The sequence below is a fragment of the Phalacrocorax carbo genome, chromosome 23, assembly GCF_963921805.1.
Source record: "Phalacrocorax carbo chromosome 23, bPhaCar2.1, whole genome shotgun sequence".
Taxonomy (NCBI): Eukaryota; Metazoa; Chordata; class Aves; order Suliformes; family Phalacrocoracidae; genus Phalacrocorax; species Phalacrocorax carbo.
This window is the reverse complement of record NC_087535.1, coordinates 7,902,839-7,926,586: the sequence shown is the minus strand read 5'-3', so window position 1 is coordinate 7,926,586 and position 23,748 is coordinate 7,902,839. Positions and strand designations below refer to the sequence as shown.

General features: G+C 52.3%; 2 protein-coding genes across 8 annotated transcripts in view; both read left to right on the top strand.

Moving 5' to 3' along the window:
- The first annotated feature begins 1,553 nt into the window (after positions 1-1,553).
- AMPD1 (adenosine monophosphate deaminase 1) lies at positions 1,554-12,683 on the top strand. 2 transcript variants are annotated; one of them, XM_064471729.1, is made up of 14 exons: positions 1,554-5,880; positions 6,391-6,556; positions 7,664-7,826; positions 8,056-8,275; positions 8,703-8,832; positions 9,122-9,316; positions 9,534-9,665; positions 9,761-9,924; positions 10,058-10,184; positions 10,649-10,812; positions 11,041-11,161; positions 11,657-11,830; positions 12,021-12,131; positions 12,331-12,683. In XM_064471729.1, exons 1-14 carry the CDS (start codon positions 5,708-5,710, stop codon positions 12,484-12,486), a joined length of 2,196 nt encoding a protein of 731 aa, XP_064327799.1. In that variant the 5' UTR covers positions 1,554-5,707; the 3' UTR covers positions 12,487-12,683. The 2 variants fall into 2 exon arrangements, 1 of the variants encoding a protein (XP_064327799.1); XR_010376073.1 differs by lacking the exon at positions 12,331-12,683 and having other exon boundaries at positions 11,719-11,830.
- The window catches only part of DENND2C (DENN domain containing 2C), a 27,097-nt gene continuing 16,002 nt past the window's right edge, over positions 12,654-23,748 (top strand). Inside the window, exons 1-2 of one of the 6 annotated variants that reach the window (XM_064471727.1) lie at positions 12,654-12,764; positions 21,415-22,379. In XM_064471727.1, coding sequence (XP_064327797.1) covers positions 21,517-22,379 — 863 coding nt within the window. In that variant the 5' untranslated portion in view covers positions 12,654-12,764; positions 21,415-21,516. Of the gene's footprint in view, positions 12,765-12,875; positions 13,017-16,431; positions 16,503-18,888; positions 22,380-23,748 lie in introns of those variants that run through there. The other 5 variants (XM_064471726.1, XM_064471728.1, XM_064471725.1 and 2 more) reach the window with 5 other exon arrangements.

The window sequence follows — 23,748 nt, the reverse complement described above, 5'->3', positions numbered from 1 at the left end:
AGAATGTCCTGAGTTGGAAGGGACCCGCAAGGAGCATCGAGTCCAGCTCCCGTCCCTGCACAGGACACCCCAAATTCACACCGTGTCTCTGAGGGCGTTGTCCAAGTGCTTCTGGAATATCGCCAGGCTGGTGCCGTGATGCCTCCCTGGGGAGCCTGTGCCAGGGCTCCACCACCCTCGGGGGGAAGGACCTTCCCCTAATGCCCAGCCTCACCCTCCCCCGGCACATCTCCCTGCCGTTCCCTTGGGGCCTGGCGTTGGTCACCAGAGAGCAGAGACCAGCCCTGCCCCTCCTGCTCCCCTTGGGAGGGAGCTGCAGAGCGCCACGAGGTCTCCTCTCTCCAGGCTGAACAAACCAAGTGACTGTAGCCACTTCTCATGCAGCTTCCCCTCAAAACCCCTCACCAACTTTATGGCCCTTCTCTGGACACTCTCTAGCAGCTTTGTATCCTTAATATACTGTGGCGCCCAAAACTGCACACAGCGCTCGAGGTGAGGCTGCACCAGCGCAGAGCAGAGCCCTCAGTGCCTGTGTGCCAGAAAGAATCTACTTAAAACAAGCCAAGAGTACTTCCCTAACAGATGCCCTGCTCTGCCAGATCCAAGCCACCACGTGTAGCTTAAGGGAGGAGTTTCTTGCCACACCTGGGGTTGTACTAAGTGTCGGGCTGTGTAAGATATGCCTTGCTTATGGCTCACCGCATACAGAACTGGATATCACCTTAATATTATGATACAAACTTTTCTAACAGTAGTTCCTGAAAAGCTCAGAAACAAAATGTAGCTCCTTGCACTTCCCTTTTGTTTGTTGGATTCAGCTGGGAAGATGTGAGGACATGCTGTTGCTAAAATCCAGACTTTCAAGTAGACCCCTCTCTTAGGAAGAATCTCTGAATAGCACACTGGTTGGTGAGAGCACATCATTTGTACCTATCTACAGCTCCTGTTCTGGTGAAAACATCAGCCCTGTGTGTTAGGGTTTTCCTTTAAACCATTGCTTACAAACTAGAGAAGAACTGGTGGGAGATGTGGTGGTCGGAGGCCGTGTTGGGCTTAGCAACCATGAAATGATAGAAGTTCTCAAATCCTGGCAAAGTAAGGAGTGGGGTCAGCAAAACCGCTGCCATGGACTTCCGGAGGGCAGACTTTGGCCTGTTCAGGACATGGGTGAGGGGGTTGAGTGTGCCATCAGTCAGTTTGCAGATGACACCTAATTGGGCATGAGTGTCGATCTGCTCAAGGGTAGGAAGGCTTTCCAGAGGGATCTGGGCAGGCTGGATCGATGGGCCGAGGCCAGTTGTGTGAGGTTTAACAAGGCCCAGTGCCGGGTCCTGCCCTTGGGTCACACCAACCCCAGGCAGCGCCCCAGGCCTGGGGCAGAGGGGCTGGGAAGTGCCCGGCGGAGAAGGCCCTGGGGGTGCTGGCTGACAGCCGGCTGGGCATGAGCCAGCAGTGCCCGGGTGGCCAAGGAGGCCACCAGCCCCCGGGCTTGTGTCAGCACTGGGGTGGCCAGCAGGAGCCGGGCAGGGATGGGGCCCCTGTGCTCGGCCCTGGGGAGGCCCCACCTCGAATGCTGGGAGTGAGGGGGGGGTCGGTCTCTTCTCCCAGGTTACTAGTGATAGAGGAAATGGCCTCAAGCTGTGTCAGGGGAGGTTTAGGTTGGATATGAGGCAACATTACTGACAGAGTGGTCAGACCCTGGCACAGGCTGTCCAGAGAGGTGGGGGAGTCACCATCCCTGGGGGTGTTCAAAAAATGTGCAGACGTGGCACTTGGGGATGTGGTTTAGGAGGCCTGGGGGCGTTGGGTTGGTGGCTGGACTTGGTGATCTTACAAGTCTTTTTCAACCTTAATGATTCTATGATTGGTTCAGCACAGAAGACATCATGTCTTAGTCTCTCTTAAAAGACTGACTTCCACAGTCCACTTTAGTAAAGGTGCAGTGGTCCTGGGAGGTAACAATCTGGCCAGACAACAGGTGAAACTCTACTAAATGTAAAATGAAAGCCTAACTAAAAAAAAAAAAGTTAAATTTGAGCCTTGGTTTCACCTGTTTCAGGGCAAGTGTTTGTGGTTGCACTTTAAATAGTATTCTGGTTGACCTCTGTTCTCCTTTTAGAGTGGGAGAGTCTAATTACAGGGAAGGGAAAGCAGTAAAATTAGTGTTAGGCTGTTGTGTGGTCAGTCAGCTACTTGAGCTCTGTTACACTAGGCTGTTACTTGAGGCTCTGCAAGCTTGCTGCAAAGATGTCACGGGTGAGAATTCCAGGTAGGTCTGAAAGCAAGTAGTGAGAGAAGGAGCCACAGGGCAGGCTTGTGAGCCGGCAGGCTTGTGAGCCTGCAGCCTCTGAGATTTTGATGGTGTGGGATCTTCCTAATCCAGGGGACCTTGCTGGGGGCTTTGAGCATTTTTCTTCCTGCTTGGAGACATTTTTGGATAGTGCAGCAAAGAAATAGCATTACTGTTTACATCTTGTTCTGCACATACTGAAGAAAAACATTTTCCCTTCTGCATTGTAATGGATCCTGTGAATGTATCCTGTGGTGATGCTATTAACTCACTGTGGAAGGGGTCAGAGGGAATTCAGGTGTCTCTGGTCAACCTGGCTAAGCTTGGAAGATGTGGGGTGCTGCAGTCCCAAGGGGATGGGGAACACAAGCAGGGGGAGCAGCAGGAGTAGGGCCAGCCAGGCTTCGCAGAATAGTCCAGAGGGACATGTACTCATCAGAGTCCTGAAGAATATCAGCACCAAACAGTTCTGATAAGAGCATGTTTAGAATTTCAGCGCTGTGTGGTGTGATAGACACTGTCCTAGTACATGAAGCTAGTATTAAAACCTGGCCCTGCAACATCAGTGGGAGTTTGTTGACCTTCATGAGTGTAATTTCCATCTGCTAAAGAGATGAAAGGTCAAACTAGGCATTTTTGGGATGCTTAGTTTGCAAATGAATACGTGGAGTTCAAATGCCAGGAGAGTATGTTCTGCAGGCTGGACTTGGGGAAGTCAGCAGCTGGTGACTTGTGATACCAGAGCTCCAGTCTGAATTTTCTGGGTCAGATGGAAAGGGCATGAGTTGCACCCCCAGAATGTTGATGCCTCACTGTATGAGCAGGAGTGAAGATCTGTGGAACTGCAGTGTCTCAGGCTGTCTGATCCTGTTAGAGAGTAAGTGGAGATGTGACCATAGGCAGCAGGAGGATGAAACTAAGCATCTTTGAAATGACCATCCATCCCAATCTTCGCCAAGGATGGCAAGTCACGGACAAAAAGTTGCAAAGCAGCCCAGGTGCTCCGAGTAACTAAAATATTTGCTTCCTTGTTCAGGCAGGAGAATGCTGTTCTGCCCTCTTACGTTGTTCCTATGCTCTTCTGCATCCCTGTGGTTGGACGCCAGTGTAGGGAGAGACCTTCGAAGACAGCTCAGTCGTATCAGATGGCTGGGTATCTGTCAGTCGCTTGTAGTGTTGACTGAGGTGATCTAGGTTCTGGAAGATGCTGTTCCCCTTGAGCAGCTGCAGGGAAACCCAGAGCAAGGCAGAAGCTCTGCCGAAGAGCCTCAGGTTGGATGGCATCTGCACTGTGGTTCACTTACACGCACACCACTGAGGCTGTATCATGGAACACTCAACACTGAACTTACATGTTTATGTTGTACAAAGTGACAAGTACTGTTCTTTCTTTTGGAAGTGGAAGGCTTTGGCTAGACTCGTACTTTACTAATCTGTTTTTAATCACTGATGTGATGATTAGGCAAAAAAGCGTAGATTTTGAAGGGCTGACTACATCTGTTTTAATTTTGTTTCTGTTTTATCTCAAACAGCAGAAGACAAAGGTGAGTATTGCTAGGCTTTTTATATGCTCTGCTGTGTTACTGCCCAGACATGATCATTGGAAACAAACAGCAGTTACATGATCATGGTGATCTTTCAGCAGTTTGAGAAGATGCTATTTCTCAGCAGTGCCAGCTGTGCCCCTCAGTGTTTCATGGAATGGTTCCAGCTTTTTGGTCTTCTGATATATGAAGCTGCTCTTTGTTAAATATTGTCCTAGCACCCCTGAGCTCCTGTTTAGGAGATAAACTTGGTTTTTTAGTGGAGTTCTTTCCTCTGTGGCAGGGAGTGAATAATTTTGCAATTTCCCTTGCACCTATCCACATCTTTGTTGGTTGGGGTTTTGTTGTTGTTGTTGTTGTTTTTGGTTTTGTTTGTTTTTTTTTTTAAATGGAGATCCAGCCTAAAGTAACAACTTTTGAATGCGTCCTGCACCTAGTGGATTTGATCCATGAGGGGACAGATCCAATGCTTCATCTCCTTTATTCAGGTTGAAGTCCACAGTGTGGTGCCCCTGCCCTCTTCTTCCTACTTCATGTTTGCTGAGGCCTTATGTGTCAGCAGAAAACATTTCTTGCTGAGACACCTGTCATCCCAGAGTCCCTAACAGTGGGCAATAATGCAATAGTGCAAAAACCTGCATTTTGTCTTCTAAGCAGCATGTTGGGGGCCATTGATGATACAGCAGCTTTACAACAGCAGGCAACTTTTGTTACTGAAATTCTGGTTTTGTGACATTGCACTGCTGAGAAATGGGCCTAATGCCAGAATTTTCCCATGTGTTTGTAGCTCAGCACAAGCCCTTTTGCCTTACCATATAACAGCAGGGAAAGGAAGCCCCTGTGTTATGCCCCTCCATTTACCCACAGCTGGGACCTTAGAACTGCAAATTCAGGGCTACAGGGATAAACTGGTTTGATCCCCCAATACCCTACAGGAAAAAAAAACGGCTAGGCTCATCACTGAAAATATCTTGTAGGTCTGGCACACTTCTGCCATGCATGTCAGTTCTTTCTGCTTTGGTCCTCCTCTGCTGACCGTGTCCTGTCTGACATGTCAATGGTGTGGTCCATCTTTCAGCATCGATCCTCACTATGCTTCATGCTGAGCTGGCAACTGCTGGCAAACCTGCTCAATTAGTGTCCGTATGCTGCTATGCAAATATGCACTTCTGAGAGATGTTGCTAGAAGATCCCTTAGGTTCTTGTTTTATGGTATTTTGTTGGAAGTGGAAGGGCTTTTAACCTTCTTTTTCCTACTTCATAAAGCTCCAGCCAACTTGTGTCAATGACAGCTTTCATAGGGCCATATTAGCTGGCACCTTTGCAGCATGCTGCACATGATGGGCTGAGAGGGGTCTAGTCCACACGATGGTTCCCTAGCTAGGAGCTCTTCAGCTGCACTGTGATGTCAGGAACTAAGTGCTTGGGCTGCCAGCTCTGTCCATCTCCATCTATACCTCTGTCTTCATCCTGACCGGATACCTTGTGGAGCAAGTGGGTCTGGGGCTTCCTAGAGCTGTAAGGGCCCTGCCGATGTTCCCCTCTTCCCCCCGTGCATGCTTTCATAAATGCCTTTCCCAAGGACTTGCTTCTTTCTGGGCTTTTTTGCACTACTCTTGGACTGTGGGTTATATTTACCTTTTCTGGTGTTCTGGGGGTGTCTGGGTATGTCTCCAATCCGCTATGTGTGGCCCAGGCTCTGTGAGCTTGTTGCAAATTTTGGAGGTGACTCAGAGTCTTCCAGGCAGGATGGAGGTGTCATAAGGAAATGGCGGCTGAGCATTAAGCTGGCTGCAAGGGGCACCTGCCTGTTAGGGTGGCTGGGAACCAGATGCCTGTGTGACCCTGCACTCTGCTCCTTCTACTTGCAGAGATGGATGAGGCAATGCGCTCCTTCGCAGAGAAGGTCTTTGCCTCTGAGGTGAAAGATGAGGAGATCAGGCAAGAGATCTCTCCTTTCGATGTGGAAGAGATCTGCCCCATCTCACGCCAGGAAATGAGAGCACACATGATGCTTCAGGAGAGCTCTGTCACAGCAGAAAAGCGGTGAGCAACAACCAGGGCAGCTGGGGAAAGGAGAGGAGCATAGTCTGCACATCCCCAGCCAGGGCCGGAAGAAAGCAGGGGGGAACATAAACCAAGGCCTGTGAAAACAGCTCACCACACCCGTGGGATAAATGCTTGGGAATCCCAGGGCATCTGTCAGGTACTTCAAGGTTTCCTCTTCAACTGTTCCCACTGTTGTACAGAAAGACACCCTTGGCCTGTTTCCTGGGTGTCAGCACAGCAATGGCCACAGAGCTGCTGGGGAGGGAGACTTGGAGACCTTTCTCTGGAAAGGTGTGACTTCCCAGGACCATGCTTGAAAGTCTGTGGCCACTTTGTGTGCTGTGGCCTCTGCTCTTGGCAGTGTCTGTTTAAGGTGCTCAGGAAGCACCAGTGAGGTGATTTATGTTGTGCGCACTTTGAACATGGCTGTGGTAAGTGCCCCATACCCTGCACCTGCGTGTGGCCCTGGAGTCTGGGCTGTTTGCCTGAAGCTTTCCTCCCTGGCAGGAAGAAGCGCCTGCTCCGCCTGAAGACAATTGCATTGGCAGTCCCTGTGGCTCAGAAATCTATAACCAGACTGTCTGCTATTGATGAGGTCATCTCTACCTCCCCCCTGTACCAGGCTGTGCCTGACTTCCAGCGGGTACAGATCACAGGGGATTATGCCTCTGGGGTAGGTACTTGCATGGCTACACCCTTCCCCATGCTGACCACCACCTCATCTAGTCCCTGCCTGTCCCTCAGGAGTGCACAGTGTCACAGGATGTACCAGATGCAGTGGGGATAGTCTGTCTTCCAGCTCAGTCTGCAGCTCACGAGCATCTGGTGGTGCCCTGCTGCATCCCTGGAGGATCTGGAGCTGAATTCCTTAGCAGGAGTCTGTGGTGTGCTCCATGCTTCCCATGGGATTCTCCAGAGAGGGCAGAGGGGGGGGCATGGCAGGGAAGGCTATGCTCATTCTGTCAGAGCCTGCTAGCACACAGCTCTATCTGAGATCTATGCATGTCACAGAATCCCAGAAGGGTTGAGGTTGGCAGGGACCTCTGGAGTCATCTGGTCCAAACCCCCTGCTCAAGTAGGGTCACCTAGAGCCAGTTGACCAGGACTGCTATCACATTCTGTGCTAATTCCTCCTTTTCCTCCTCTACAGCCTCCTATTATGTTTGTGCTGCTTCTGAGATACTGCAGGCAGGTTGCTCCCTTCTGGTCTGGAGCAGGTTGCTATGCTTGGAGTTGCATAGCGGAGGAACAATTAGGGGAAGCTGAAAGTCCCTCCATGCACAGGCACATGCCTTCTGCCATGAGTGTAGCTAGCTGCAAGTGCTGCATGGTATTCTTCCATGCTGCTCCAGCCTGACCTCTCTTGACTGCCCAAAACACTTGTCTGTGCAGTGAATCAAAAATTCTTGACACATTGGGTCAGTGTATGTTGTTGGTCCTGCTTCAGTTTCAGCCTGGGCTCCAAAAATAGCTTTCAGTGTTTTGCGCAGGCCTGGCTTCCATTTCAGTGCCAACTACAGTTTCCAGTGAGGAATGTAAGAGAGGATGGCAGCTGGAATTCATTGGTTCTATCACGAGGAACTTCCCTTTGCCATGTCTAGGACTTTGCCTATCATCCTTTCTTTGCCCTGCTCAGGCAGAGCAGTGGGAGGGAGGGGATGATAAGGTATGTAACTTGCTGTGAACAAAATTTTCCTCTTTACATCTTGGTGCACCAGGGTACCTCTCAGGCAGCTAGGTTCCAGTTGTGTGGTTGCGTTCAACAACAGCCCTCTTGCAGGTGACAGTTGAGGATTTTGAAGTTGTCTGCAAAGGCCTGTACCGTGCCCTGTGTATCCGGGAGAAATACATGCAGCAGTCTATGCAGAGGTTCCCCAGGACCCCGTCTCAATACCTGCGTGCTATCGAAGGCGAGGTCTGGAGAGCAAGTGATATTGGCCCAGGTACATCTAGGCACCTGGAGGATTTTCCTCTCTGGCTTCAGCATGGGGTGGGCAGGGGTCAGAAAGGGGTTGCAGAAGTGCTCCACAGGGGAGCCACTTGCCCAGGCCTCCTCTTCAGTGTCACAGTGGCAGGGATGTCCCTGCCCTCTACCTGGGGTGGAGGAACGTGGCAGGCTTGTGGGGTTTTGGCCAGCAGCCTGTGCCTCATGGCATTCTCCTTTTGGTCCAGTGTTCACCCCGCCAGTGAAGGATGGACAGGATCCCTTTGAAACTGGGAATCTCGCCGAGGACCTAGGATACCATGCCCAGATGAAGGATGGGGTAGTTTATATCTATGGAGACAAGGCAGCAGTTGGCAGAAATGAGCCAAAGGACCTGCCCTACCCCAGCCTCGAGCACTTCGTTGATGACATGAACTTCCTCTTGGCCCTGATTGCACAAGGGCCTGTGTAAGTACACAGCCCAGCACTGCTGGTTTCCGCTGCAGAGGTCCTGCCTCAGCAGGCAGAGGGAGGTCAGGGCAGAGCCAGAATTGCTCCCTCTTCTTCCTGGGAGGAGAGGAGAACCCACTGATAACACACCTGCAGCCTCCTGGCTACTGAAGTGCCCTTGGCCCTTGTCAGCTGTCTTGACTGGGGTTTAAAGCAAAGTCAGCATTCAGGGATTGGAGACGTGCCCTGCAGGTATGGTCACAGCTGGCCAGGCCTTCCTTCGAAGCTCTGTAATAGAGCCAAGAGAAGCACCTTAGCGAAGCAGGCCAGGCCAGCATGAGCTCCTCCACCTCACGTGAAAGCTGCATCCCTGTGTTTGATGGGCTATGCCCCTGTGTTGAGGGGTAAGGAGCCCAGTCACTGTTCTGCCCTTTGCTTTCACTAGTAAAACCTATGCTCATCGGCGCCTGAAGTTCCTGTCATCCAAGTTCCAAGTGCATGAAATGCTAAATGAGATGGAGGAGATGAAAGAGCTGAAGAACAACCCACACCGGGACTTCTACAACTGCCGGAAGGTAAATGGCAAGGCTTACAGTCCTAGTGACTCTGAAGATGAGCTGTCTTGGTGCCTTCCCCTCCCTGAGAACTGGATACTAGGGTCAAGGTCTGTGGCACCTACATTATTCCTGCTAATGGGATGGTGCTGACTGGGCTGCTCTTGACCTAGGCCTATCGTGTTCATCTGCTGGGCTGGGCCATGCTGCCCACACAACTTGGGCTCACCTAAGGGGTTTGTTAGCCTCCCTGTGATGGTACCCAGGCATCCCAACTTGAAACTAGATAGCTGTCCCTCTGGTTTCTCAGGTGGACACACACATCCATGCTGCAGCCTGCATGAACCAGAAGCATCTTCTGCGTTTCATCAAGAAATCGTACTTTGTGGATGCTGACCGTGTAGTTTATGATGCCAAGGGCAAACAGCTCACCCTGAAACAGCTTTTCCAGCAGCTCAATCTGCACCCCTATGACCTGACAGTGGATTCCCTGGATGTCCATGCTGTAAGTGGTCGGGCATTTACTGTAAGGGCACTCTTGGGTCACTCTAATCCACCCCTGTAGGCATGGCTTTCCCCCTCCCTGTGTACCCATGACATGTTGTGCATGTTAGTGCTTGTGGCAGGCTTTCCCATTTTGGGTTGTTTGGATCAGTCCCTTCTCAGCTGATATGCTTGGACCCGGTGTATGTAGTATTTGCCCGTGATCCTCCCTGCTCCAGGGACGGCAGACGTTTCAGCGCTTTGACAAGTTCAATGCCAAGTACAACCCTGTGGGTGCCAGTGAGCTGCGTGACCTCTATCTCAAGACAGAGAACGCTATCAATGGCGAGTACTTTGCTACCATCATCAAGGTGAGAATACAGGGGAGGAGAGAACAGTTAAGCTGTGGTGCTGCTGTGCCCAGGGGCTGGAGGGTCACCATGCAACTGTCTATTCTCGTTTGCAGGAGGTTGGCTCTGATCTGGAGGATGCCAAGTACCAGCACGCAGAGCCTCGCCTCTCAATCTATGGGCGATCGGCTGACGAGTGGCCCAAGCTAGCTGGCTGGTTCAACAAACATCGGGTCTATTCCCCCAACTTGAAGTGGATGATCCAAGTACCCAGGATTTAGTATGTGCTGTGGGTCTGAGAGAGCACTGTGCCTTACAGTGCACTATACCTCATTTTTTATCCTGAAGGGATTATGGGGACAGTGGGCAATGTTGATCCTCTGCTAGATGCTAATCCCTGTCTCTGTCCACAGTGATGTGTTCAGGTCTAAGAATTTCCTCCCACACTTTGGGAAGATGCTGGAAAATATCTTTGTTCCTGTGTTTGAGGCAACTATCAATCCTCAAGCCCACAAAGAGCTGAGTGTCTTTCTACGCCATGTGAGTGTCACCTGATCATGTTGTCAGGGTGTGGTGAGCACTCATGTTCCTACTCATGTTCCTGTTTGTGCACAAGAAATGGGGGTACTGGCCCCAACATGGAAAATGCCATCAGTGGGCTTGTGACCCTACTGCCACGTTCTGGGAAAGGAGGGTGTGTCCAGCAGTGCTGGGAGGGCTCCAACTCCCTGAGCTGGCTGCTGTGGGGCTGTGAGAAATGCTGACCACTCACCTCCTGGAGAAGTGGTTTGGTGTAAGCTTTACTTCTAGCTCTTCATAGAGCTTGGGGGTTTGTGAGGAGCAAGGTCTGCAGCCTTCTCCCTGACTCTGCTCTTGGGTGGGTCAGGGGTACAGGCTACAGCTGGCCTATGGCAAGCTGCAGTAGAGCAGGGTGAGCCAGCGTACCTGGGCACGATGAGGTGGGGAGTTTTGAGATGCAGCTTTTTTGTTACCTTGCCAAGCAGATCACTGGCTTCGACAGCGTGGATGATGAATCCAAGCATAGCGGACACATGTTCGGCACTAAAAGCCCAAAGCCAGAGCAGTGGACTTCTGAGAAGAACCCATCCTACACCTACTATATATACTACATGTATGCCAACATCCTGGTGCTTAACAACCTACGCAGGTGAGGCCCAGGAACTGCTAAGGGACCTGCGATAGGCTGGCAGAAGGGGGCTGCCTCATGAGTTGTCTCAGCTCTTTGATTGCTGGTGTGGGAGAAGTGGGGCCCTCCTTGCTCTGCCACTGGTGTAGTTTGGAGCTTTATGTCCCAGAGCAATCCAAGGGAATCTTGCATTGCATGCCATCTAACCCTACTGCTTGCCTGCTCTGACTCCTTCTTCCCTGTGCCCAGGCAGCGTGGTATGAACACGTTCCTCTTCCGTCCACACTGTGGAGAAGCTGGGGCCATCACACATCTGCTTGCAGCCTTCATGACAGCAGATAACATCTCCCACGGTCTCAACCTCAAGAAGGTAAGTGGAGTAGTCTGCCACAGAGCAGCCCAGGCGTGGCAGAGGGGAACAACATGTTCACAGCTGGCCTCCACTGTAGCTGACAGTTAACTGTGCCTCTGCTTTAGACTGACACAGGCAGCCTGGCTTCAGGCAGATGTTACATGATTCTCTGTGCTTCTGCAGGCAGGTCTGGGGATGCAGCTGAGAAATGTATTCAGATTTCAGGGGTTCAGCCTCACAGACCTGTCACTGGGTATATCTGTCATTGGGTACATCTGTCATCATTGGAGCCAGCTGAGTTCTGAATCAGATGGGTTTGAACTCACTTGGCCTCTCACAGCTCCATGTAGGCCCTGGAAGATTGCTAGCTTGCCTGTCTCTATTCTTGCACACATGAGCCCTGTGCACCAGATTTCCTGGCTGTGGCACTGGGCTGATCTGAGAAGCGACCCTGGAGAGGTGGAGGGTGCAGCAACTTTACTCCTAACCTGGCAACTCTGCTTATCTTTGCAGAGCCCGGTGTTGCAGTATCTGTACTTCCTTGCCCAAATTCCCATTGCTATGTCCCCACTCAGCAACAACAGCCTCTTCCTGGAGTATGCAAAGAATCCGTTGCCTGACTTCCACCAGAAGGGCCTCATGGTGTCCCTTTCTACAGATGACCCCATGCAGTTTCATTACACCAAGGTACGGTGTGAGCTGATCACCTCCTGCTGTCTGGGCAGTGGGACTGGGACTGTGTGAGCCTCATTTTTCAGGGAAGCCAGCAGCATTTGCAGAGGGTCCAACCTGCTGGGCTGGCCCTGGGCTCACCCTTGGACCAGCAAGGGCTGTGCCGGTAGAAGCTGCTGTCCTCTAACACAGCCTGTGTTTGCAGGAGCCCCTGATGGAGGAGTATGCCATTGCTGCCCAGGTCTTCAAGCTCAGCACCTGTGACATGTGTGAAATTGCCAGAAACAGTGTCCTGCAGTGTGGCCTGTCCCATGAGGTAGGTGCCCTTCTGGGGAGGCTGGGCCTGGCCCTGCCTGCAGTGGGCCCTGCCTGCCCCAGAAAGGGGACCAGGACAGTGTGCTCAGGGCAGGGCTTCTCTGCAAGGCCTTGAGGGAGCCTGGCAGCAGCCAGCATTCCCCTCAGGTGCTGCCAGCAGCAGCCTCTGAGGTCTGTACAGCTGTCCTTGTCCCTGGCAGGAGAAGGCCAAGTTCCTGGGTGAAAACTACCAGGAAGAGGGGCCCCAAGGCAACGATATCCGCAAGACAAACGTGGCTCAGATCCGCATGGCCTACCGCTACGAGACCTGGTGCTACGAGCTCAACCTCATCGTCGAGGGCCTGAAAACCGACTAAGGCTTACGTGGACGGAGTTCGGGGCCTGGGGCCGCGGCTGGAAGCAGCGCCCGGGCCGAGCGCGGGCAGGGCCTGCCCCGCCCAGTGCCGTGCGGGGGCTGCGGGCGCGCTCGCGCGGCGGCCGCGCAGTAAAAGCCCTTCTGTGAACAGCAACGTGCGCCCTACGTTGGGGGTGGGGCTGCCGCCTGAGTGACGGCCGCGAGAGCCAATGGGCGGCAGCTCCCTGGGCGCCGGGAGCGCCCTGCGCGAGCGGGGCCGGGGCTGGGCCGAGGCAACGGGTGAGGGGGGTCGGGGCGCGCGCGGCGGGTTCCTGCCGCGAGGGAGGGAGGGAGGGAGGAGGGGGGCGGGGCGGCGCGGCGGGGGGGGGGGGGCTCCTCTCCCGCGCCCCCTCAGCCGGGGCTCCGGGCGCCATTAGGGCTCCCCGCGGGGTCGGGGCTGCTGGGCGGGACGGGCTGGCGGCGGCGGCGGGCTGCGCGGTCCGACGGCTGCCGGTCCCGGCCCCAGTGAGAGATCGGGGCTGCCGGGATCCGGTGAGGAAGCGCTGCGGCGTCGTGTGCCGCCCCTCAGCGGGGAGATGAGCGGTGCCGCAGCCGGAGGGCGGCCCCGCGGGAGCGCGGCGTGCTTTGGCAGCCCGCGGACGCGGGGCCCCACCAGTAGCTGAGCTCTGTCCCGAGGTGCGTGACAGGGCCGGCCGCGGAGCTGTGTCCCGAGGGGCGTGACAGGGCCGGCCGCGGAGCTGTGTCCCGAGGGGCGTGACAGGGCCGGCCGCGGAGCTGTGTCCCGAGGGGCGTGACAGGGCCGGCCGCGGAGCTCTGTCCCGAGGGGCGTGACAGGGCCGGCCGCGGAGCTGTGTCCCGAGGGGCGTGACAGGGCCGGCCGCGGAGCTGTGTCCCGAGGGGCGTGACAGGGCCGGCCGCGGAGCTCTGTCCCGAGGGGCGTGACAGGGCCGGCCGCGGAGCTGTGTCCCGAGGGGCGTGACAGGGCCGGCCGCGGAGCTCTGTCCCGAGGGGCGTGACAGGGCCGGCCGCGGAGCTGTGTCCCGAGGGGCGTGACAGGGCCGGCCGCGGAGCTGTGTCCCGAGGGGCGTGACAGGGCCGGCCGCGGAGCTGTGTCCCGAGGGGCGTGACAGGGCCGGCCGCGGAGCTGTGTCCCGAAAGGGACTGGGCCCTGGCTAGGCAGGGAAGCAGCATCTGGACCACTTTCCCCATGGTTAGTGCAGGGAGTGAAGGAACAGGAGCTGAACCTTCCAGGAAGGAGGTGCTTGCTGAAGCCCACCAGCTGCCTTTGATGAGTCACCAGCCTCGTGTTTTGCCACAGTCCTTTGTCCCGTTTTGCCTGGAGAGGAGAAGGCTGGGCCAAGGGGGTTCTTGTCAATCGATACGGATGCCTGAAGGGAGGGGGCAAAGAGGACCCAGCCAGGCCCTTTCTAGTGGTGCCCAGTGGCGGGACCAGAGGTGATTGGCACAGAGTGACATGCGGGATGTTCCCTCTGAACATCAGGAAACACTTTTTCACGCTGAGGGCAATGACCACTGCCACAGGTTGCCCAGGGAGGTTGTAGAGTTTTCTTCCTTGAAGATACTCAAAAGCTGTCTGAACACGGTCCTGGGCAGCCTGCTGCATGTGGCCCTGCGTGAGTGTGGGGTTGGACAAGGTGACTTCCAGAGGTCCTCTCCAGCCTTCAGCCACGCTGTGATTTTGCACAGAGTTTCTTCAGGGCGAATTATTTACTAGTAGGCTGTGATGTTGTAGGTAGTGTTAGATATCTGTACTTTGTTGCACAGAGGTACGCAGGCCTGAGTACCTTTCTGGCAGTGCTGTCCTAGGGCATGGGGTGTAGGCTGGCATGCTGGACCAGTCTCCCCTTGCCTTTCCTGGTTCACTGTGTAGGCTCCTTAGTTCCAGTTGCTATGGTTGAACACAGCCTGTCTGAGTGGGCAGCTGGCTATGATGACTCTGATAGAGTGGTGGGAGCTCTTCCTCTTGACGGCTGGGACTTGCATCAGCCCTGATGACAGAAGAAAAATAGAAGAGGAGTTGCAGAATAAACAGCCCCTGGAAATGTGTATTTGGGCAACCGTGGCTGTGGTTTCTGCTGTCCCTGTCTGTCAGAGTTACAGAAGGGAGGGATGAGGAGTGAGTGGTGACATTGCTGCATGGGAGGGGAGAGTGGAGTGGAGAAAGGAGGAGCTGTTGAATAAGCCCATGTGCTGCCCGTCTGGGGCTCTGTCAGCCGAAGGGGAGGTGCAGGAGTTTGGTCCAGCTGTCTGCTCAGTTGCAGATGGGTGGGTGAGGGAAAGGCCCTAAGCAAGGTATTTGCTAGAGCAATGGAAGTGTCCTGACCAGGGTCAGGAGCGCAGTGTCTCCCCAGGAGTTTCATGTGTCATTCAATCACTATTCAGACTGGTTGTCCCTTCAGGGGCTTGCAGGCGGGATTGGGCAAATTGCTTACTATCTGAGCATTTAGGAGTTAAACTCCTACAGGGATAGGATATGGTGAGTGAAGAAATGAAAGATTTTGGGTGCCCTATCTGAAAAAGCATGTCCCTTGGGCTGTGTGCTCCAGTTTGCCTTGGAGGGAAGGCATGTGCAGAGAATGTCTGAGGGTGTTCGGTATCAGGGGGAATAAATGGTGGCAGTGGCAGCCTTGTAAAACATTCTTGCTTGAAACAGCTGGCTGTAGGATACGTCCTGGAGTGCTGAGTGCTAGTACTGTGCATGGCTGCTTGACAAAATCCTCATCTCAGTCTTTCAGTGCAAATGTGGCTCATTCCCTATAGCTCCGGGAACATGTTATCTGGATGTGTCTGGGAGATTTTCTGGTGCTACCTTGGTCTGCACCCTCTGAACCTCTTGGGGCAGCTGCATCCATGCTCCTGAGGCTTTTCCAAAAGAGTGAGTGGCTGGTTGTTGTGGCCCCACACAGTGTGTCTGTAGTGGCCCTTGCAACAAAAAGGTGGTCATGACCCCCAGGTCAGCCCGGGGGGAAGTCTGGAATCTCACCTCTGACAGCTGCACCAAGAAACGCCTCCAGGATAACTCATGTTTGAGTTTAACTTTCTCTCTGTCCCTACCTTGGGTCTTAGTTCTTGTGTGAAGCTGCAGTGTTTCTGGGGTGTGCAGCCAGCCTGTAGTGTAGTGTTTGACTCAGCTGCTGTTTTCAGTATTGCTAATCTGAGCATTCAGGTACTCAGAGTGAGGTTAAAAACCCATTACTTCAAAAATAGTACATTGTGGTTTCTGTCTGTGTGTCCTCTGGCATAAAAGCCTTCAAGGCTTACATGTTTAAAGGATGGGTTTTTTCTAGCAAGGATAAAAGCTTACTTTCAAGAAGTTAAATTTCATCACTTCAGAAAAAGACTGAAAGTTGAAAGATCTATTATATCTTTCTTGTCAGTACAAAAGTCTTCGGACCTGTGGCAGAGGTCAGACTTAAACTCCTTTTGCCATGTAATTAAGATTCGCGTCACATCTACTGTGTCCAGGGGCTGTGCTCTACATGGCAATGTATCTGATGAGGTGGAACTCCGTTCCCCAGCATGATATGCAGAAGCTTCGAACGAGTTAATAACTAGCATTGCTTTGTATCAAGATGGAAATGACTAAGCATACTGCATTCCTGACGTGTTACTTATTTTGATACAAAATCTGCTTGTTTGGTACTGCCCATGTCTTTCAGGCATCAGCACGGCAGAGTTGTGTTCAGAAAAGCTTCAGGTTTATTCTGGAGCTGGACAGAATGGGAATAGCTGAGAACTCTGGAAGATGTACTTGCTGTTCTGCTGGCTGTCCCCTCATCCCTTTGGGACTGAGCTGGCAGCTTCCCTAGACTTCAGAAGACTAGAAACTGTCTTTTATTTGGCTGCCAACCCAGGAGGCTTGGTGGCAAGGAGGTCTTTTGGGTGCTTTAGAACTGCACAGCTCTTATAAAAGGAGTGAAAAATTGCTTCAGAACTGCATGGGCTTGTCAAGTCAGTGATTTGTGTGTTCTTGTGCCTGTTGTGCAGCAGGATAAGGTAAGGTGGTGTGTTAGTGCCTTTATTTAGCTAAGCAGGTGGTGGTATGAGTGTGGTAAGGGGAGCTGTGGACTACCAGCAGCACCTGTGGTGGGTGGGCTTGACCTCAGCATCAAAGAGTATTTTATTCTTGAACAGCACTGGCAGCATTCTGTCCTTGAGCATGTGGTTTCAGGAAACAGAATTGTCTTGAGACTGCATGGAAAATGCTCAGCATGCCTCTGGCTTTCAGAATTGGAAAAAGAGTCAGGACTACCTATTATGTGGCATGAATGTGCCTCATTCTTCTGCTTTGGATAAAGATATGGAAGCTGTCTTCAAACAGCATGGATCGGAGAGGCTGCCTTTTGGGAGAAATGTGTGATACTTTGTCTAGAAATAATTTAATTTCTCTTCACCCAAAACTACTGCTTTCAATTAAATAATTCAGTATTCTTGACTACACTGAACTGATGTAAGTACTAATGCAATAGCGGTGATAAATTTGGCTTCTGTGGAAGCATACTGAGAAGTTTGGAAGGAGAGGTCAGGAGAGAAGCAGTCATGTTAAGTCTAGTTAGTTTGTGAAAGGAATGGCGTGTGTTGTCTCTGAGATAGAAGTGCTGGCTACCTGACTCAGGTGGTCTCTACCAGTTCTGTGTCCCTAAGATGTGTTTTGGCCTATCTCAGACTGCATCTCAGGGTTACTTAGCTTGGATCAGACCGGCCCAGTCTGCTCTTTCTTCACCAAAGATCGGTCTCTATGTTTGCCCTAGCTCATGTGATGATCTTAGACTAAATGCCTAGTTCTTGATAGCAGCCACCTGCCTTGCAAGCCTGGGCAGGTGAAGAGCTGCATTCTTCTCCTCGGATAGTTATTTTGGAAGAGACAGTTCAGGGCTGTGGCTGACACAGCAGCACTGAGCAGGCGAGAACGTCGGGTGCTTTAAGCTTGTGCTCTACCATCTGTGTTTAAGATGAGCCAGGAGCCAGGTGTTTCTAGTTGTGTCCAGTAGTTCAAAGATCAATGACATGCCTTGGAAAGACCTTCACTGATGCACTCAAAACTGTACGGCTTCTTAGGTGAGTGAAGCTTATTGCATCAGCTTCTAAGTAATACTACTTAGCATGGAACTTCACTGGCTGGAGAAGTAATATTACTTGGTAGGTTTATGCTGAAGGAGAGGAAATAAACTCAATGTGGATCCTGTTTCTGCGTATGGGTCTATGTAGCTCTGGATGCCAGAGGCAGGTAATTGCGTGAGCACTGGGTGAACTGCTTGAACTTTGAGCATTCATCAATGAGCAGAACCAGAGGCAGCACTGCAGACATAGTCTCACCATTACCTGTGTGCTAGGTGGGACTGTGCTTCACCGTGTTTCTCAAGTTGCTGGTTGTGCCTTATCACAGATGATCATGGAAGCACAGATGTGGACAGTAGGAGAGGTCAGGAGCATTAGGCTGACTTGGGCCTTGGCTCTATATCAGGAAGCAGAAATATGGCAGGCTGGCTGAGAAAACTAAGGCAAATGCACTTTTTGTTTCACCCTTACCAACGTGAGTTGTGGTAGGAAGGATACTGGCAGCCAGCAGACCTGACCCACTTGAGCACAGGCAGCCCGGCACACTCTGAGGATGGATGCAACTAGAAAGCTGAGCAGGGCTACTCAGTCTACTGTGTGCAGTGATTTGCCCTCAGATGCTGCAGTGCAGATGTTTTGCCAGGCTGCTGGTCTGAGCCCAGGGGTAGCTGATAGCTGGTGTGTTTGGAGAAGAAAGCTGCCAGTGCTGTTGGGAAGCAAGGGAGCCTTTGGTGCCATGTGTGGGCTTGCTGTCAGCATGGAGCTGCATGCGCTCGGTGAATGCATATGCTGGCCTCGAAGAGCTTAGCCCTGTGACTAAGCCCATTGCTCCATGCTGCAAGGTCCTTTGGGGGCCTGTCCCTGTGCGAGTTCTGGATCCAGTGGTCCCGTGTTTAGAAACCTGGTTGGGAGTAAAGGTGCCTGGTCTGAAGCTGTACTGGCTGAGAGGAGGCTGTTTCACCCCCCTCCTAGGCTGGCTTTCCCTATCAGAGCCTTTGCTTTTTTGCTAGCTTGTGCTTCAGGTCCTCAGGAGCCGCGCTGAGTACCGTTGCTGTAGAATAATTGCGATGGCATAGGAAAGGGGCAAGTTGCTTTCCTTTCTGCTAATCAGGGCTGTCCAGACAGGGGTTGAGGAAGGATGGCTCTGCTCTGGCTCAGGATGTTTGGAAACAATGCCTATTTGTAGGAGAGGGCAGGGGCCCCTTGCTGCCTGGAGCAGGAGGGGAGTAGCCTGGCTGTGCGGGGGGGTCTCACAGTGGGGCACTGTAGCACTGCAGTACTGTGGGCAAGGGAGCTGGGGAGGGTGGGGTAGGTATGGTTTGCTGTTTTGTGTGTTCTCTGTCATTCTTGAACTTGTTCTGCTTTCTCCCTGCCCCTCTGTGAGGGGATCAGCAGCCCTTTTCTGTTTGCTTGTCCCCAGCCTGCACCTTGCTACTGGCACGGGTGGGGAGGGGGTGCTGTGCTGCACCAGAGCTGGCACTGAAGATGCAGTGCCACCTGCACAGTAGTAGCTTCACCTTGCTTCTTCAGAGACGTGCTGTGTGGTGGTCAGGAGCGGTGTGGCTATGAAAGTGTCGAGCACAGGGCAGAATGCTGATGAGGGAGAGGGTGCTGGTGATGGAGCAAATATCCCCAGTTTGGTTGCTTACCCAGATTGTCCAAGTTTAGCCCATTCACTGCGGAGTGGGAGAGTTACTGGCAGCTGTCTGGGACAATGTGATGAGCGATGCCAGACTGCAAGAACCCACACTGTTCTCTCTGGAGACAGGGAGTGGTGAGCTTCTTGCCACAGCGAGCAATGCTGCTTTGGTAGAGAGTGTGAAAGTACAGCAGAGCTGAGGCTTGGTGCCATGTGTGCCCAAGCCATCACTGAATTGTTTAGGGAGCCCTGGGCTGTCCTACATCAGTGAGCTTTATCACTAACTGTATCAGATAGGTCTGCCAAGGCCAGTACTTTGCTTTTAATTGCACCACAAGTGACTCTGCCAAGCAGATTAGCAACACCAGGGATAGAGCCGGTAGTGCTGGAACCCTGGAATTTTAGGTGCAGTATCAAGGGTGGGAAGGGTGCAGGCCTCTGCTGCGGCAGGGGCTCTCCACACCCAGCCTGGTGCATGAACCCTTGTCAGGCAGGTTTAAGCTTCTCTCCTCCAGCTTGGTTTGCTTCCCATCCTTGGTTCTGCAAATTCTTACAGGCTCTGGTGAGTCAATGAAGACTGGGTGTTGTAATAGCAGCTTTGGAGGACACGTACCCAGTTTTTTGTAGTGAGAGCTGGCTGGATCTGTCAGGTGGAGCCTGAGTACAGACTTTGCTTGACTATTGTCTGTGTTCCCACCTGGAGCAAGTGGCTTGCTTTCTGCAGAGGTCCTCTGTTTTTGCTGCATGTGTGGAGTGGGAACTGCTTGCTGCTCTTGTTCTGCCTTTTGCAGGGAGACTTTTTAGGGCCAGGGGAATGTTACTGAAGCCAGCATGGCCGGGCTTGCTGCATGGCGACCTGGCCTGAGCCCAGGCTTTGCTGAGCGCTTGTCTTCTAATAGAAATGGAGAACGTTAAATAGACCTGGAGGGTTGGAACTTCTGAAATGGAGTAATTGCCTGGAGAAAGGGAGGAACAGAGCATATTAGAGCCTGTCGGCTGCTGTCTTCTGTCCAAGATGAGTTTTCAACTGTGCTGACATATCTGAGAATATTGGGGATGCCTTGTGAGCTACAGGTAGAGCAAAAAGGCTCCAAGGCTGAAGACTCCACATATGAAATGCCTGTACTGAGGTCATACTGGACCTGTAGGTGCTGGGTCTATGCAGCCACCCAAATTCTCCCTGGCAGTTTCACCTGCTTTTCTTGCTGCCGGACTATCTGGAGGACTGTTTGCTGTATCCTCTGGATTATACATTGGGGTAGTCTCAAACAGTATAGCTCCTGTTTGCGCAGGCTCTGCTTGGGTTGGAGAAGTCATAGTGTTTCTTTACCGTTCCTTCTCTTCTGCTGATCTAAACACAGGACTATTTTCCTTTTGAGCACGAGAACTCACTGTTTTCTCTGCCTTTTGGCCTCTGTTGAACACCTTTTAAAACTTCCACTGGCTGTAAGCCACAGGCTGGGCACCATGGCCCTCCAGTCTTTCTAATGGCAAATTTAGGTCAGGTGTTGACAAGCAGAACATCAGACAGGTTTTCACTTGTGTTATGCAGCAGGAGAGTGCTTCTGGAAGCAGGAGTGTGGCTGGGCTCTCCTCCAGGCATCACAACTGTCCTAGTCCTCCTGGGTGAAGCAGCAGCCCTCCTGCTGCTGCTGACTCTCTGGAGAAGTAGATGTGGTTCCCCTTCTATAGAGCTCGTGTGGTATCTTGTATCTTGCTGTGTCTCTGCTGTGTTGAGAGCTCTGGTAGGCACATCGTGCTACAGTGGTTTGGCAATGTGCTGCCTGAGGTGCTTGGAGCAGTATGGAGCATCAGGAGAAACTGCGTACTCCTGCCTAGCCTGCACCTGTACAAGCAAGCAGCTGAGGGGCTGGCTGAGAGCTCTGCTGCAGACAGACCATGCTGCTGTGTTCCTGTGCCATTAAATAATTTCCTTGAGTTTGGACCCTTGGGATCCCTGGCTGTGTTTCATTCCTGTTGTGGTGTTCTGTTTGTTTTTTAAGCCAGTGAGACCTCTACTTCCTTTTGTTAGCCCTCCCAGATGTGTGCTACAGAAACAGGCTTTGTGGGGAGTGTGCTTTGGAAGCCAGTCTTGAACATGTGATTTGGGGAGGAATGTTCTTCAGCAATTGCCAAAGAACAGCTGGGAGTTCCCGGTGGTGTATATGGCTGGAGCGCAGCTGATTGTTCTTTTCTTCTTTTTGTCTGTAGGTTGTGCTAGCAGGCAGTCCTTGCAGAGCTGACACCCAGGGGCTTTTGGACACCTCTGGGTGCTTTGGAGTCTCATGCCAGCTTGATGCGTGCAGGACACGGATGGACCTGGACAAGGCTGGAGATGGGGTGTTTGTAAGCACATTGGCACTTGCCATGCACCCAGCAGGGTCAGTGGACAGTAGCTTTTCCCGCTCTGCTGTGCAGACCCTCTCTCGGAGCCACTGCCGCAACATCAAACAGAAGATCTCCCAGTGGGAGGAGAGGACACAAGGGTGCTCCAGCAAGGAGAAACAGCAGCTGAAGGACTTTGGAGTAAAGTATGACCCCAGCTGCGATGCTGTACCCAAAGTGAAGCCAGAACATACAGAGAAAGGCAGAATGACTAGGTCCAGAGATCCGAAGAGCCTGGGTTTGGACTTCAGGGAAGACACATGGAGCTGCTTGCAGACTGATGACTGTGGTGACCTCAAGCCCTGTTCATGTAGCCTAGCTTCCCAGGCTGAGGAGAAAGGAGAGTGGCAAGCAGGCTTCCGGGACCTGGAGGTGGCACTGCCCCCAGGGAACTTCTATACCTCACAAGCTCTGTGGAGGAGAGTAGATCCCCTTCAGCCTGGCAAAGCCCCACTAGTTCCCTTGGACCTTCGGAGGAAGCAAGGGAGCTGTGGCTCCACTGAAAGAGAACTTAAACTCAAAGGAGTGGACTCCCTTTGCAAGACGGAGATGAGCTTGAAAAACATTTACTCTGAGGCTGAGGGGCAAGAGGAGGAGCCATCTGCTGTCCCACCACCCAAGCCCCGTAGGACTTTCCGCTATCTTGCAGAAAAGGGTGCTAGTAGCTGTAGCAATGCCAGTGCTACCAGGGAAGTTCCCCTGCAGAAGCAGCATGGAGGAGACTTGGTGTCATCCTTCAACAATCCTGAGAAGAGAATAGCCAGCAGGAGGATCAGAGGGAGAGCCCAGAGGTACATCGATTCATCTCTCATGTCTGAAACATTTCCTTGTATGAGTTTCTAGATGTGTTTAAACGGCTGGCTTGCCATGATGTCCTTGTGGAGGCGCTAGTAATGATGATGCCTCTGTTGATGGCGAGAGGATATTTCTGGATGAAAGTATCCCCTTTCCAGCATTGTGTATGCACTGCTTTTGCTGCTGGTAATTTTGTAAAGAAGGCTAAAAGCTCCAAACAGATGTCAGTCCCACACCTTAAAACAGAGTTGAGTGACAATATGCTGGCCCCAGGGAGAGTGCTGCCTGCTTCTTGCCCTGAGCTTGCCCTCGGCTGCAATTTGTGGATTACAGAATAGCTTTCTCTTGGGGCAGTATGGCTGCTAAATGTTCTGGCTTTCCTGTGAGTGACAAATTCTCGTGTTGCTTAAAGTTGGAGGCTGTCAGCTGTGGCTACCCCTGTTGCAGTAGGTTTGGCTATTCTTCCCTCTTTCTTGTATGAAGGTCCCTGTTACAGAATAAAAAACCTCTGAGCTAGCTTGATGCTAGTTCTGCTTACAGATGAGCTGCCCAGAGCACTCAGGCACTATAGAGTAGTGTGAACATTATAGATGGAGATGTGGCTAGGGCTCCTGAAGCCTTTCACTGTTTCAAAGTGTGCAGCAACAAACCAAATTTTATGGTGATGGGCTAAATTGCTGCCAGCTTCTTTGTGACCTCTGTGTCATAATTTTGAAATGGAGGCCAAGTGTTTGAAAATGCAACCTCACAAATGCGATAACACCCTTAGCATGAGCAGTAGGAGCGGCCCAGTAGGAAGCAGTGCCGTAATTCTGAGTACTGCTGCAAGTGCTTAGTCTGCAAAACATATTTTGGGTTCTTGCCTCTGTGTCAGGATGGGACTCACCGTACCTGCTTGGAGTGTGCTTGGTTGTGGAGCCTACAACTTCATTTTTAATTTAAAAATTTCCCACAGTAAGTGAGTAGGGCTCACTTGTTGTGCTGGTTTTGGCTGAGATAGAGGTAATTTTCTTCATAGTAGCTTGTGTGGTGCTATGTTTTGGATTTGTGACGAAAATAGTATTTTAGTGTTTTAGTTACTGCGGAGCAGTGCTTACACAGAGTCAAGGCCTATTCTGCCTCTCACCCCACCCCACCAGCGAGGCTGGGGGTGCACAAGGGGTTGGAAGGGGACACAGCTGGGACAGCTGACCCCACCTGACCAAAGGGACATCCCAGACCATATGATGTCATGCTCAGCAATAAAAACTGGGAGAAGAAGGAGGAAAGGGGGGAATATTTGGAGTGATGATGTTTGTATTTCCAAGTCACCATTATGTATGATGGAGCCCTGCTTCCCTGGAGATGGCTGAACACCTGCCTGCT

What these genes read in the sequence shown, in the direction of transcription:
- AMPD1 (XM_064471729.1), top strand. Translation starts at nt 5,708, where the DNA reads ATGGATGAGGCAATGCGCTCCTTCGCAGAGAAGGTCTTTGCCTCTGAG. An exon ending in AGCAAGTGATATTGGCCCAG is followed by an intron (nt 7,827 to 8,055) that starts GTACATCTAGGC and finishes CTTTTGGTCCAG; the next exon opens with TGTTCACCCCGCCAGTGAAG. An exon ending in TGAGTGTCTTTCTACGCCAT is followed by an intron (nt 10,185 to 10,648) that starts GTGAGTGTCACC and finishes CTTGCCAAGCAG; the next exon opens with ATCACTGGCTTCGACAGCGT.